The sequence below is a fragment of the Blennius ocellaris genome, assembly GCF_963422515.1.
Source record: "Blennius ocellaris genome assembly, chromosome: 5".
Classification (NCBI taxonomy): Eukaryota; Metazoa; Chordata; class Actinopteri; order Blenniiformes; family Blenniidae; genus Blennius; species Blennius ocellaris.
Window position 1 is genome coordinate 18,553,512 of NC_137654.1, and position 14,756 is coordinate 18,568,267.

Here is a 14,756-nt window from a genome sequence, read left to right on the forward strand (position 1 = left end):
TTCAGGGACAATTTTAATAGAGTCACCAGTTGACCTCAAAAGTATGCTTTTGAACCGTGTGAAAACTCCTCATATAGTAGGCGTCATGTGCGCAACGGCCATTCTTCGCAAGAATAAAAAGCCATATGATACTATACTAAATATATATAGACATTTACTAGATATATGAAACATATCTAAAATATCAATACAGGATTTATTTTCTCAAAAACATTCTGAGATTTCATTCGTGGGCGAGTTGTCCTCGAATCAGGCTGTACTTAAACAAGGGGTATTCTCACTGTGAGCGTTACCCGCCACTCTCAGGTGTGACCATAATCTATTTAAAAAAATACGAGGCCATGTGTACGTCTCACTGAAGATTTCCTTCATTTTAATCTTTCCCATTTCTGATTGACTGACTTAATTGATTGATTGATTGATTCTACCTTAATCCTTAAATGTCTGTACATCCTGTTGAACATCCATTTGTTTTGCTTCTGTCACATGCCGATTTCATCTTCAGCATCCACTTTGTGACCCCACTTGCAGACGTCCTCTCAACTTTTATCTTCTACAATCACATGTTCAAACTTCTTTTATATCCAGAACTTTTGTCCCATCTATTTTCGTCTCCTCCAGCTGCTTTCCACCCACTTATTCAGACGCTCAGATGCTAAATGATGTTGAGAAAGTGATTGTCCGTGTCATTATTCTTCACAGAACTGTTACTTTCTCGTTGGACACCACCACTCGTTTTGATCATCATTGTGCGGCAGCCACACAGTTGGTATGAAGCTTGATTAATACGCTGCCGCTACTTTGTCGTGCCATGTGCGAGGACCCGCGTTGGATGGAGGGTGTGAAAAAGTCAGCGGGCTCCTGCAAAAATAGAGAGAATAAAATCTTCACAGAACAAACTACCAAGGCTAAAGAGACATGAAGGAGATTATCCTGCGGTTCACACTGCGCTGCAGTTTATCTTTCTTGAAATACATAATTTATACATTTTAGGATAGAGAATATATAGTAAAGTGAATGAAGGGGAAACATCTGAAGATGTAAGCATAATATATATCTATATTTTTTTTTAAAACCCATTTGACTGGTATTTTTGACCAAAATGAAAAAAAAAAGTTCAGATCACAGCAGATGAAGAAGTGGTTTTCAAGAAAAAGTGTTACATTTCACACTCCATCTGGTACCCGTGGCAAAAGGCTGCAAGTAAAAGTCAAAACTAAGGCCGTTTGCCAAAAAACACCATACTTAAAAAAAAAAAACAAATTCAAAGCAGATTTGGTTTACTGCATCATGTCAAATTTGTCACCCACAACTTGGATCTGCTTTGAACTTTGTGAGAAGGAAACATTTCTTGTGAGTGTTTGAGAGTTCATCAGGCAACAAAATGATCTGTAGGTGGGAATGTGTGCATCCAGAATGTATGCTGGCAGTTGGGAGAGACTCCAGTCTCCTGGAACTGTTAACACTGGGAGGAAAAAAAAAAAAAAAAACTGTTCCAAGAAAATGATCTAAAAATTGTGAACTGAATTGTGCAGGAGAAAAAAAATATTACTGTGAAGTACAACTGTCTAAAAACTTTTGGAAATACAAGAATTGATCTTCAGCTGGATGAGCAGTGCCGTTCAACACATGACAAGGTTGGGCACAAAAGAGAGATCCTGAAACATCTCGTCAGTTTCGTCACGTTTCTTGGATAGAAACGGCTGACATTTCAAGGGCATGATGAAAGTGAAGATTCTGAAAACGAGCTGGAGCTTCTGGCGGAGTGTGACGGCCCTCCGCGCAATCGTCAGGATTGAGTGTTAATGGGCACATCCAGCAAAATTCGGAATGGCCCGAGATGCAGTTGGTGGGCGATGACAGAGGCCATAAAGCCAGAGGGGGGACCCATTCAGTCTGCAGCGAGTGGATTTATGACAATCTGTGTGTTGCCGTCTCTGGCCTCTGCTTTTCCCCGCTTTTTATTTCTTCACCCCAACCAGAGCAGCAGGAAGTCTCCACCTTCGAGTCTGGTTCTGCACGCTTCTTCCCGTTAAGAGGTTTTCCTTTCTACCATCGCTTATGCTTTCTCATGTGGATTTATTGGGTTTTCTTTTCTTCTGTAAAAGTGCCTTGAGATGACTGTTGTACTTTAGCGCTGTATAAACTTTTTTTTTGTTGAGTTGGCCACCAAGACGAGTAACGCGACCCTCGTGTCGTATGTCCTGTATTAAACCAGTGGCAGCAGAATGCAGGAGCGGTTTATCCAGTTTGGTGATGTCAGTGGTGACGAGCCCAAAGAAACCATTGCTGATCAAGTTTCAGGGTGTGTGTGTGAATGCACCAATAAGGCCATTGCGCAATGTTCAAAAGAACCTCCCCGACTTTAAGTTTCAGTCCTCACTGAAAACTGTGGGCCGCACTTTGACCCTTCCCAGGCGCAAGACTGAATTGACTGTCATGTTCATATCCAACTTTCACATTCCAGTCCAGGAATAAAGAGCTGACAGAGCAGGCAGCTGCTGCCTGGTGCCGACTATCCCCGTGTCCACCCCGTGATATATATCTTTATACATCTATCTATCTATATATATGATGTATGATGATTTTCTACATTTGAAACATTTTGTTTCAGACCTACTTCTTCAATAGAAATAATGCACCGCAAGAAAAGAGAGGAACTATTGAAGATGGCGGCAGCATGGACACATCGGCTCCACATCAGTCTGTTTGCTTGTTGGCTGGTTAATGACAATACAAAAGTGCACATGTATATTAGAATTCAGTGAGTACAAGTGAGAAGTTGTGAGAGGTGATTTCAGTTGCAGCTTTTTGAGAAATGTGTAGTGATTTCTGTATTGAATATCATCTTATCAGAATATTAAAGTAGCGACCCGTTTTCTAATTTTATGATCTGATGACCCAAAAGTAATTGGCAAGTTAATCCATCAAAATAATTATCTTTTTGCAGCCCTAACATATCAGTGTTTCCACACATTGTACGTTTTGGTAAATTAGTAGTAGCATGCATTAATAAGGGGGAAGAAAAAAAAAAGTCGACAAGTTTTTCCTCTAAATTAATTTTTAATAAAGAGGTCTGTGTTTCCACATATTTACATGTTAAACAATTCCACAGCTGAAAAAATACACTTTGAAATTCAGTCAGATTTTAAATACTGAATTGAAAAATGAAAAAAAAAAAAAAGTCAACTGTTGTTTTTGAAAGATGAAAACTATCTAAAAGAAGACGCAGTCAAAAAAGAATCTACCGTTTAGGCCAGTTGTGTCGAAATCCTCTGTGGGGAATAAAGAGGCAGGCCAGTTAATATAATACGACTCCATTTAAGAGAAGCAAAGAAAAACTCTGTGTCCTGAATATAATCACTCACTTGTCTGATTTTCCAGCCAGGTACGACATGCTTCGGTTTCCAGCTCCCGTGTTGTTTTTCTGTCCCTTCGGCATTTTCTGTTGGACAAAATAGAATATTGTGAAGCACTTATACGACAAATAATACACTGAATAAGTTAATTAACAAGTACCTTTTTCTTCGAGTTGTGGCCTTGCCGGTTGGGATCAAACTGTGTATGGTCTTTTGATTTGGAACCTGTGGAGGGAAGATTTCAAGTTCATTTCTATATTTATACACAAACTGACAGAATAAAACATGAACTGGTCTATTTAAAAATTAATTACAATAGTAATGCTTAGGTATGCATACCGGCAAAGACTTTGAGGTCTGACTGACTGTAGTCGAAGGGTTTGAAGCTGCCTTGTGGAGTCTCTTCTGTGTTCTGGGGCGTCTCTGCAGATTTCAGCTTCTTACTTGGTTTGGGAGTCGACTCTCCAGTTTCACTGGTGACGTGCTCTCTTTTCGGTCCTCCACCTTTTGCAGATTCCTGATGAAGTTGGTGAGTAACATCACTTTATGTACTACACAAACAATACACAATTTAACACACGCATGCCTCGTGCTGGATATAGCTCTACTCCAGCAGTATCAACCCTCTCCTTCTCATATGCAGGTAAATGTATGAATGAATCTTCTGTGATCACCATTGAGTGGCAGGTCAAGGGGCGCTCCATTTAAATTAGATAGAGGAGGTGGTCACTTTGAAAACCGTTTCAAAGCTGCGTGCAACATTAAAGAATGACTTCCTGTGACGTTGCACTAGAGCTCCTTCAGTCAGCTTCATTCCACCAGAGTACACTATTGAGTATCACTAACATGTCAGATGCTAACATTGTTTTATCGAATGTATATATTGTACTTTTAATATATTAGAACTTATTATACAGTCTAACATCTTGATTTGAGTTCATTTTTAATCTTTACTTCATTTCTGCATTTCTCCTATCCCCTATTTGAGGAAATACAAAATATTCTGATATTAAAGAAACAAAAGGCATGAAGTGTAAGTTTTTATGCAGAGTGCACAGTGAGAAAATCCCCTGTTTGAGACCAGGCTTGGGGAACTTTGGGGAGCTAACCCAAACCCAATACTGAACACAATATGAGAGCAAAAGGAAATGTTCAAATCCACGAAAGTTTCAATTTGCAGTAAAAAAAAAAAAAGAAAAAACCCAACAGCAAAAATGGAGGCTGAATATGATGGCTTGCTGCAGCAGCCGGTACTCGCATGCTGTTGGCAGGTACAACCAACGCCTGTTACTTTGAAAAGCGACTGCGAACATTTCCGACTGTGATACACACGACCAGATGGTGCAAACATGCTGAATTGAAGCCGCTACCATGTCAGCTTTAAAACGAGTTAAAGCTCAAGCGATGATCAGAGCGCTGGAGTCTTGTGCAGGCGTGCTCCAGTGAATGACTGCAGGAGCTTCAGACACTGTGATGTGGTGGAAGAGGAGCCACTGGCAGGGATAGATGTGAGTGTTTCCTTGTTCTCCAGCACAGTGGACAAAAAGGTAGAAAATGTAGGACTACGTATGTGGGAGCCATAACACACCCCTGAGACATGAAGGTAGCTGGAAATGAGTTCCTGGGCATTAAGTATCTGTTGTTGCTACCCAGGAGAACGGAGAAGTGTTTGATGGGTACAGGACACGTACTTAATGCTGCTGCCCCATGCTGGGCTTTCTTCCTCCCCAGACACATTGTGTAACAGGTATTATTATATTAAGAGAAGCACTACTATGCTCTGGACTGACAGCAGTGGTTCACTCGCTTATGAGTCACCGTATTTATGTGAAGAAAACCAACAGCACTTGAAGGAAATGGGGGGGGGGGGCACAGCAGAGGGTTAGACTGGCTAATAATGTACTGTGTTCAATATTCTGTGTTGGGCTGAGGGGTGACTTTAGGATGAGTGTCATACTTTCCCCAGTAGGGAAAGCAATGGTGATGCTGACATGGGTGCAAATCCCATTTAAAGTAAAAAAACAAGAAGGGGACAGCGAATGACTCACCGCTGCCTGTTGGCGAACAGTGGAGACGTTCTGGAGAGACTCCTGGTAGCTTTGTTTAGCCTTGTTTCTCGCCTCTGTGGAATTATAAAATAAAAAAAATACACTTAAACTAATCTTTAGAAACTTCAATAAAGAACAAATTAATTCAACCCCATACCTGACTCTTTTTTTGCCTTTTCCTTCACATCCGCCTTGGCTTTCTTCTTGGCATCCAGCTCCATCTGCTGCTGTTCAATACTTTGCAGCTTCCACCTTTTACTGATCTGTAGAGACGCAGAGCAGAGAAATGAACATCCAGAGAGAGAGTGAGAGAGAGAGTGAGAGAGAGCAGGTCAACAGCAAACGGCATGTTGATCAATAACTTCAGCACTTTGATCACCTCGAATATTTTTGTAGACGGGTCGAACTTGGCATTCTTGTTGATGTGCACACCAGTGGAGGGTAAATACTGAAATTCCACAGAGATTTTTAAAAAAAAATGACGTGTGATCATGTAAATTAAAGACAAACAACCACAGGTTAATTACTTACCATTCTGAAAGGATTCTCAAAAGACTCTATGATGCGTCGGGCTTTCATTTGAGCTGCAGAGGTTGATTCTTGGTCATCTTTGATCTCTGGTTCCTTCAAAGAGAAGCAAGCGTTTTAGCTACTGTGCTCGTGTATCCATGGATACAACAAACCAAACGTTGATGTTTACCTGAAACATTGTGATTTTAGCTGCTGCCACAAGACCAATTGTTTTCTCTGAATCAACGTCCATCGTGTGCTCCTCCTCCGAGAAAAGTTGTCCTTGTTTAACTGGTGCCTCTAAAATAATGTACATTAGAATCATCAGTTGTTTATCGGCAGACGGTGCTAAATAAATTTGACATGGACTTATTTTGTGACGATTCATGATGACGGAGGGCTGACGATCAACACCACCACTGCAGTGATCAATTTAAACCAGGTAAACAACAGAAGTTTATGAGCAACCACTGAAGCGCACCCTGCTGTCTATCTAGAAGCGCTTTTCTGACCAGAGCCCGGCTGTTCATCTTTCAACCAGCCGTTAAATACATTTATCCGACTGTTAACTTTTAACAGCACTGTTGTCTTGTTCAAAACTGGGTTAAATTTAACCGGGTGTTATCTTGACGTTAAAGTTAAAGCACCTACGGACCGCTGCTAAAATCTTAAGTGTGGTAAACTCCCATTGCCAGTTTCAACAAAGGAAGGCTAGGGTGTACTGTGGACTTAACTTTGATATAAATCAACACTCTAATGAAGAGTTACGCCTCCACTACCGGTTTGGGAGAAGAACAACATAATCTCTGATGTAGAAGATGAGCGAGTGCTTGAGTCGTCCACATCTGACTTTTATTATTAAACATTTTACAAGTATAACAGCACTTATAAAAACATGCCACTTGTATAACGCCTCAATGCAGAGGATCAGCTCACCGTCGGAGGATGTCGCAGGGAGGTCCATCACAGAAATTCTTGATATATCATGTGGACCAAACAGTGTGACCTCTGGCTGTAAAATAACACAAATGTAGTCATTTCAAATTTAAACAGACATTCCTTTAACCACTGCAAGGGAGGACTGAAAATTCAATCAGGTGTAAGCCAACCTTCTTAATGGGGGTGAGCCCTTTCATCTTCTGAGCTGCAATCTCGGCCTGTGTAAACCGGAGAGGAGACACGGGCACCTCAGATTACAACTGACAATGCAGAGACCTCTCGGAAAAAACAAAAAAGTGCAAATTCCAACTGCTGCCGTTTGTCTTTCCTCACCTTCAGGAGGGGCATTTCCCTGGCCTGCTGCATTAACAAATGAAGCTCGTTGATCTGCTGCCTCACCAGGGGGGGCACGGGGTTACAGCAAGCGATGATGCCCTGAGGCTCTCTGAACGAGAGAAGGATCAAAGCAATAAATTCATCAGCGCCGACGTGAGAGCAACCAACATTAAAAATGAATTACAAGTCAAGTGGGAACACTCATCCACTTACTTGGGCAGCTCCTCGGATATTTTACTCATCATGTGAGTGGGCAGAACGTATCTACAAAAAAACAAAAAACAACGAGAAGGGTGAATTTTAACCGCCAGGAGGTGGCCACAAACAAAATATGGCTGAACGGCAAGTGAATTATGACAAGAGCCGGGGCACGTTTCCAGAACAGCTGGTCCGTCCATTTCCAGACTTCCTACCCTGTGCTTTCATCTTCCTGCCTGGCTAGCTTGTCCCTCCAGGCAAACAGCAGTCTGAAGGCAGTAAGCTGCTGGGTGTTTAAAGACTTTTTCTGCTTCCTCTGCAGCTCCAGGTATGACTCCTCTGTGAATATAGGCTTCACATATTTCTGTGGGGGGAGGGAGGGAGGGAGGGGGAGAGAGAGAGAGAGAGAGAGGAGACGCAATATGTAACGTGACAACGAACGCGGTGGAATTATCTGACCATTTGTGATCATTGCGGTGCGTAAAGTGAGATCTGTGCCTACCTTCAGAGAAATGTCTTTGCTTTTGTTCCAGACAGACTGAAGCAGGCCAGGCTGGCCGTGGTTAGAGTCCAGCAGCTGCACCCTCACACAGTCGTAGATGTAGAGCAGGTAATGGGTGTCTGCCCGTGCGTACGCAACCATTTCATCAGGCAGGGGCCTAGAAAGACATTTTATAGAGAGATTTCTATTTCAGCTCCTCAAAATCAAACTTCTTTTTTCAGTAATCCCACGAGCTTAAAACCACGAAGTGTTTTTTTTGTTCTAGTTCAAAAAAAGAACATCGGCTCAATGCAGCTTTTGAAATTGCAAAGTTAAGCATTAGATGATGCGGTTGTGGTGCCAACATACCGGATTCTCCAGTCAGCCAGCTGGTAACGTTTGTCCGCTTCCACGCTGCAGAAGTGCCTGAGCAAGTGGTCGAGGGAATGTCTGGCCAGATTGAGAGCTCGGCTCGCCTGATGTGTGTCGAAAAGGTTGACAACATAGAGACCCAGGTCCCTCTGGAGCCACTCCATGTCAGAGTCGGCACCGTGAAATACCTGAGGAGAAGACAGACCGCACATATCAAATGAAACCTCTTCACTGATTACAACCCTCAGCGTTGATTTAAAAAGTTCATGTATTTTACACGGCCGATACGCCTTGTTTCTTCACACGCCGTGTGGCATTAGCAAAGGATTTGTACAATTATTCGTTGGTGACACCCACATACTTGGCTTTGCGGGCAATGCCACAAATGCATCTTCCTCAGAGATTTGGCATCATTTAAAAAGGAAAACAATCAATTCTTTCCATTGTTGTAACATTTATTGTCACTAAGGCTTTTTATTCTTGTGCCAGACCAACAAACCCAACCCACTCAGGATAAGATCTTCCTCTAATCTCATTTTCCCCCCAAAATCTGTTGAGTCGTTCAAGCTCACGCAGGTTTTTTAAAATTTTTTTAATAATAGTGTCCAATAGAGGATGAGTCATTGTGGCTCCCACACACTGCTGGGCACTTTCCAACTTTGTCAAAAATGTCTCAAACTGATTCGGCTCTGAAACCAACTTCAGTTATTACCCCCGAGGAGGTGTTCTTCTTTTGGTATTTATATGAATTCTAAATGATGAATCGATGAAGTATTAAATCCAAGTACAGTAGCACCTTCAATATCCAGACCTCGAAGTGTTAACCGCCTGTGGTCATGTGGCCGAGACGTAGTTCCAACTTTTAGCCAAGAGGTGTTATAGATCAGCGGTCACTGACCTTTTTAACACCACAGGTTGGTTTTAAGCAACATAATCTTTCTTTGGACTGGCCGGACAGTGTCTGAAGAGGTCTTACTCCATGTAATAGAGCCATGATAAACAATTCATATAAGGAATACTGTATTGTTAAATGCGCACATTTATTGTCATTTAATAAAAAGTTTCAAATGAACAACACACTGTTGTTGAGCATGTTAACACACTGTGTTGCCATCATCTTTTTGATCCAGACTATTTGGTGTTCTCCAGACACACGACAAAGTGCGTCTGCCCAACAGTGTTGATAATCGAGGGAGGACCGTATTGTTTCAAGGAAATATCAACTCCATTTTCATTAGAGAGGTTTTGGAAATGTGATGATTCTGCTTCATGTCGCTTTAAATAAATATCCTCAGCGCCACTGTTTAAGCTGCTTTACTTGAAAGTAACTTAACAGGAAAACACCACAACTAATTGTCATCATTCTCCACGGCTGTCTAAACTTGGTGTGGTTTCCAAAGAGGAAAAAAAACAACCCCAAATAACTCTCGTCAGGTTTGTTGTATTGTCAACATTGCATCAAGCCCGTCAGGGTTGGATTTCTACAACTGATGTGACTCAATTTAGAAAAAGCTAATCAATGTAACAAATTAGGAAATTACTTTTAATTAATTCTAATTTATCCATCTCTATAGTTAATACAAATAAGCCACATTTTTTAATTGAAGCCAATTTTGGTGGATAAATTAGTTAAGAAAAGACAGGCATGTTTTTTTTTGTTTTTCCTTTAAGTGGCATGTTCAGTAATTAATTGAAATTAGTCCCAGTCCTATTTTTTTTAAGTAAACTAATAACCAACTTACCCAAAGCCTTTCATACAAGCATTTTGCTCATGCTAATTTGTGCCATAGCAGCAGCTCTCTGGGAGTATTCTTCCACTGAATTGGGTTTTATGGCTTTGAAATTTTCACAAAAAGATGTGTAATAACTGTTTCAGTTTGTTCACCCAAGAGATAACCTCCGCTTTTATTTCAATTCACCTCTGTGTGTTTGATGGTTTTGAGAAGCTCTTCAAAGCAGCAACATTGTGCACTAGGATTGCAGGGACAGAATCTCGCATAAAGCTTTTACCTTGTTTCAAGGTGTTTAGTTCAGCTGCATTCAGCCTTCAACTGAAGCTTATTCAAACTGCACCCAAGTATGTTTGGAGGAAACCAAGACCAACTGCACCACAGGAGATATGTTAAGTCAAAATTAACAAAAAAAAAAAAATGCAATCATTCACCAAATAACAAATCAAATCATTCGTGTCATCCCATCTTCAATTTTACACAGTGAAAGTCGTGAAACAGGCTCCAGCAAAGGATTGATTCGTGGAGCAGTTTCATTACCTTGACAATGGACGGGTCAGTGAATGCCTCGTTCAATATGTACATCTCGCTGCGGAGCTCCAGAGTGTCAATAATAAAGTCTTCGTCTCTGGTGGAGATCTGCATGAGGCACGTGAGGCCGAGGAAGCTGCGGTAGGAATGATGCTGTGATGGAACACAAACAACTTAGAAATAATCAAAGTACCAAATCAAGGCCTTTATCATACAAAATGGCATTATAAGCTTTACAAAAGGTATTATTCAAAATTGCCATGTCAAATTATTAAGGTTTATCTTCTTACCTCAAGGTCCACAGCAAATTCAGACAATTTGCAGAGCTTCTCATTCAGGGCCACCAGATCCTCCAGGGCGTCGATGTAAGAGAGCTTGGTCTCCGTCATCGGTTTGTACATCTAAAATGAACCCACAGATAGCACGTTGTGTGAAAATAATAACATATTAGAGGATCAATATTTCACACTACTTTACCTGCGGATCTGGCTTCAACAGGAGGCTCGCTGGCACTGACAGATGGTCCAGTTCATATTGGTATGGGTGTGCAAACCTGCAGGGACCAAATGCGTTAGTTTCGACAATGTCAACTAAAAAAAAGATAAAAGAATAAAAAGGTAAATAAATAACAGGCCGTACATATCTTCAACATGCTCCTGAGTTCTTTGGTGGTGAATGAAATCAGCCAGGGCGGCTGGCACATCAAGATCCTCTGGCCTTTCTTTTCGCACTTGCTTGTTGGTGAAATCTACAAAAAGGAATCAAGGAAGGAAATACGTCAGATACCTAGCCGGGGAATGTTATCAACGAGAATCAGATTTAAGGATGAGAGTGAAAAGAATGTCTCACAACGGGGAAGCGGCTTTATTGCGTTGGGCTTGATGAAGATCTTGGGAATAAAAGGTGTGTTGCTGTTGTCAACTTTTTCCTTAAATTTCAGCTGAGGTCTCGCCACATTCTTGGCGTGGAGCAATCGAAACGTCTCCGAACGACTTCCAGAGCTGGAACCCTGATCAATAATACCACGCTTTTCAGACAGGTGTGACATTCCAACAGGAACACGCAATTCAATGCTTCAGGAAACTTGAAGGAGAAGCAAGAACAGAGAATGAAATCTGCTGCGTAATGCCAAGGGAGATTAATTCACCAACCTTGCGGTTCCAGCTGGAAACAACAATTTTGGGAGGCTGAAAGCCCACGGGCATAACAGGTTGTTGGGTTCTGTTCAACCCATCAGCTTCATCAAGAAGAATACCCTGAAAATCAGATACAAGAAGTTTGCAAAGACTTTTTCCTCCCCCAAGAAGTCATTTGTTGAATAACAAAGCTGTGGGTCCTACCGCTCTCTCCAGGATGACATCATTCGAGTCTACAACCAAGTCAAACCTCTCCTCGAGTCCTGTCAGTTTGTTTCGGTCCCTCATGTGGGACCTGAGGCCGTGGTACTGCATCAACTGACTCATGCTGCCACGGGGACACAGACAGCAAGTCATATTAATTTTCTGAATCGAAGCGCAGCATGCGACAAGTGACACAGCTTGGTCAGGCTCTCTGCTCAAATGTTGCCTCTATTGGTCGGTTCTTAACAGTTTTATAAAAACTTAACCCTCATGACTAAAATCGTATTCAGACCACCTGGATTTATTTTGAGGCTTTTTTTTTTTTTATTCTTATGTAGAAAAATTGATTCAGCTCCTTTTTTAAAGACACATCCAAGTTTCAATAAATGACAGTTCTATCAATATAATATCACTGTGTGTTTCTGATAGAGGTTACAAATGACTGATGGGCAACAAGGTGACTACATGTAGATCTATTTCTCTGCCTTTTTTTAAAGTATGGAATTTCTACGAACCATGAACGGTCTCAGAATCACAGCTATGCGAAATGCACACGCTGAGTTATTTCAGCAGAGACAACGCAGGAAACAAATAGTTAAAGGTTCCCAATAGTATATAACAAGTCCTAAAATAAAACACACAAAAAAAAACTAAACCAGGTAACTTTGAATGAACTCTATTTCATGCAGAGCACGATCACTTTTTAATGCAGTAATGTCTCAATCGATAGGGGATACACCTTACATCTTGCACACGAGTTGTTCGGTACGTCAACATGAAGAAAAGCCAATGTTGTGAGCCCGGAAGCCTCCGTTCCATCACCTGTGACCAACACTACACACAAGTTATGAAGTAAGCAGGGTTGAGATGCTTAAAAACTATTTCAGTAGTTTAGATACAAAAATACATCCCAATCTCATAGAAGAGGATGTAAGGTGATGAAGTGATTGCCTCACAATGACAATATTCCTGGTGCGAAGAGTTGTTGTGTGTGGAGTTTGCTTGTTCTGTTGTGCAAGTATGGACTTTCTGCGAGTACTGTCTGGTTTTCTCCCACAATCCAAAAACAAGTTAGAGCAGTGCTTCTCAAATGGTGGGGCGCGCCCCCCTGGGGGGGCGTGAGGCGAGGCGAGGCGGGCGCGACTATTAGTGTCTTTATTCATGCTTGAAGGATTAAAAAAAGGGCCTCCAGCCACTAGGTGGCAGCAGTGCTCAAACTAATCAACAGGCTGCCTGTTCAACCCAGTAGAGTAGAAGAAGTACTACACATGAACACCAGTGTACAGAGCTGGCGGAGGAGGAGGAGAGGTGGAGAAGTTTCTGACAGGAGTGAAAAGAAAAAAGGATGAGGCGTCAGAGGAAAAGAAAACAGGTGAGAGTAAACATAAACCTAGTAAGAGCAGGAGATATGACGATGCCTACATAGCCCCTGGGTTTACCGTGAACACGGTCGGAAACGAGGAAACACCCGTTTGTGTTTTATGCCTAAAAACTCTGGCAGCGGACAGCATGAAACCAAATAAATTAAGACGGTACCTGGAGACCATACACCATACACCTGGAGACCATACACCCATTATGTCAGTAAGCCACTGGAGTTTTTTCATCGTAAACTCCATGAGTATCGCCAACAAGCCGCTCATTTCGTCAGCGCGGCATCAGTAAACAAAAAAGCCCTGTTAGCCTCTTACAAAGTTGCCCACCACATCACAAGGTGCATAAAACCTCACACCATAGCAGATTTATTTTGATAATCAGGCGATTGTATGCAGAATGCTGGTGCCAGCAACTCATACAGTGGTTTATACAGATAAATAAATAAATATTATCAAGTTCTCAATGGTAGTACAATTCGAGGGGGGGGGGGGCCCTGAAAAAAATTCTGTCCTCTAGGGGGGGCGTGACAGAAAATAATTGAGAACCACTGAGTTAGAGGAAGCTGCATAGAAAATGGATGATCCAACGGAAGATTACTTTTTAAACAGAGGAGTAAACATATTGTCAAAATTATTGTTTGTTTTGACTTCTGGGAAAATGAACTAGACTGAGTGCAGAGAAGCCTGACCGAGCTGTAACATTAACCACTCTCACCTATGGAGGAGTTTATCTCCTTGACTTTCACAGAACTCTTGGAATCCCGGGAAGCTCCGGTAGAAATCATATTCATCTCCAGTTTTAGGCAGGCCTGCAGAGGCTTTGGTGGCTGATAATACTGCACCCAATCCATACTGCAAAGGAAAGACAGGGACCACTTTAACAATACATTTACAACAACAACAACTACCAACAACATGTTTAATGTAACTTGAGTCATTTTGAGGCATTTTTTTTATAGCACTTAATTTCAACCTTTTCACAGCTGGGGTTGTGGATTCAAGCTCGTTATTGTGCATGAATGCAGTTTGTCGTTTTACACTGCACTTAGTTGACATTTGAAGTATTAAATATCCTGTGAACTGATCGATTGAACTGCATTCACCCCGCAGATGTTGTAAAGTTTCAGCTCCAGAGGCACAGGCTTAACCACGTTGCTAACCTGATGGCTAGCTTAAGATTAAAGCCTCTACGCCCGGACTCACGTACTTTCACGAAGGCGTCCACGTCTTTAAAGCCGGCACACAGCTCCTCTTTTTCGTCGTCGTTGGTGTCTGTATTGCTGTCTTTATTGGTACTTTCCTTGGCAGGCTTCATCGTTTTCCTCTCGCGTGCTGCTGTGTACATGTGAGCAGCAGGAAACTGACCTCACTGTTTTCTTCTGGGCCGTAGAAATGAGCGGGAGAGACACAGCGCCACCCGACGGTGCGGAGGGGAAAACGCACCGCAGAAACAGTCGACGTGTGTCTCAAAGAATTTAAATCAACTCAGATGAACTTGATTTAATGTCTTTGTCTAATCTGGCTAGTCGAGGGAAC

The 14,756-nt window shown here is 41.9% G+C and overlaps 1 protein-coding gene across 2 annotated transcripts; it reads right to left on the reverse strand.

Moving 5' to 3' along the window:
- Positions 1–3,082: 3,082 nt before the first annotated feature.
- exosc10 (exosome component 10) lies at positions 3,083–14,554 on the reverse strand. Of its 2 annotated transcripts, none has more exons than XM_080496073.1 (25): positions 14,428–14,554; positions 13,936–14,072; positions 11,845–11,968; positions 11,656–11,760; positions 11,354–11,513; positions 11,144–11,252; positions 10,982–11,057; positions 10,795–10,905; positions 10,514–10,657; positions 8,241–8,431; positions 7,893–8,049; positions 7,606–7,754; positions 7,406–7,456; positions 7,190–7,301; positions 7,027–7,074; positions 6,854–6,929; positions 6,108–6,217; positions 5,939–6,031; positions 5,787–5,855; positions 5,565–5,670; positions 5,408–5,481; positions 3,699–3,876; positions 3,520–3,584; positions 3,369–3,445; positions 3,083–3,244 (listed from the first exon to the last, which is right to left on the reverse strand). In XM_080496073.1, the coding sequence occupies exons 1-25, from the start codon at positions 14,533–14,535 to the stop codon at positions 3,217–3,219; spliced, it is 2,658 nt and encodes an 885-aa protein (XP_080352199.1). In that variant the 5' UTR covers positions 14,536–14,554; the 3' UTR covers positions 3,083–3,216. The 2 variants fall into 2 exon arrangements, with proteins under 2 accessions (XP_080352199.1, XP_080352198.1); XM_080496072.1 differs by having other exon boundaries at positions 3,107–3,275.
- Between the last annotated feature and the right edge of the window lie 202 nt (positions 14,555–14,756).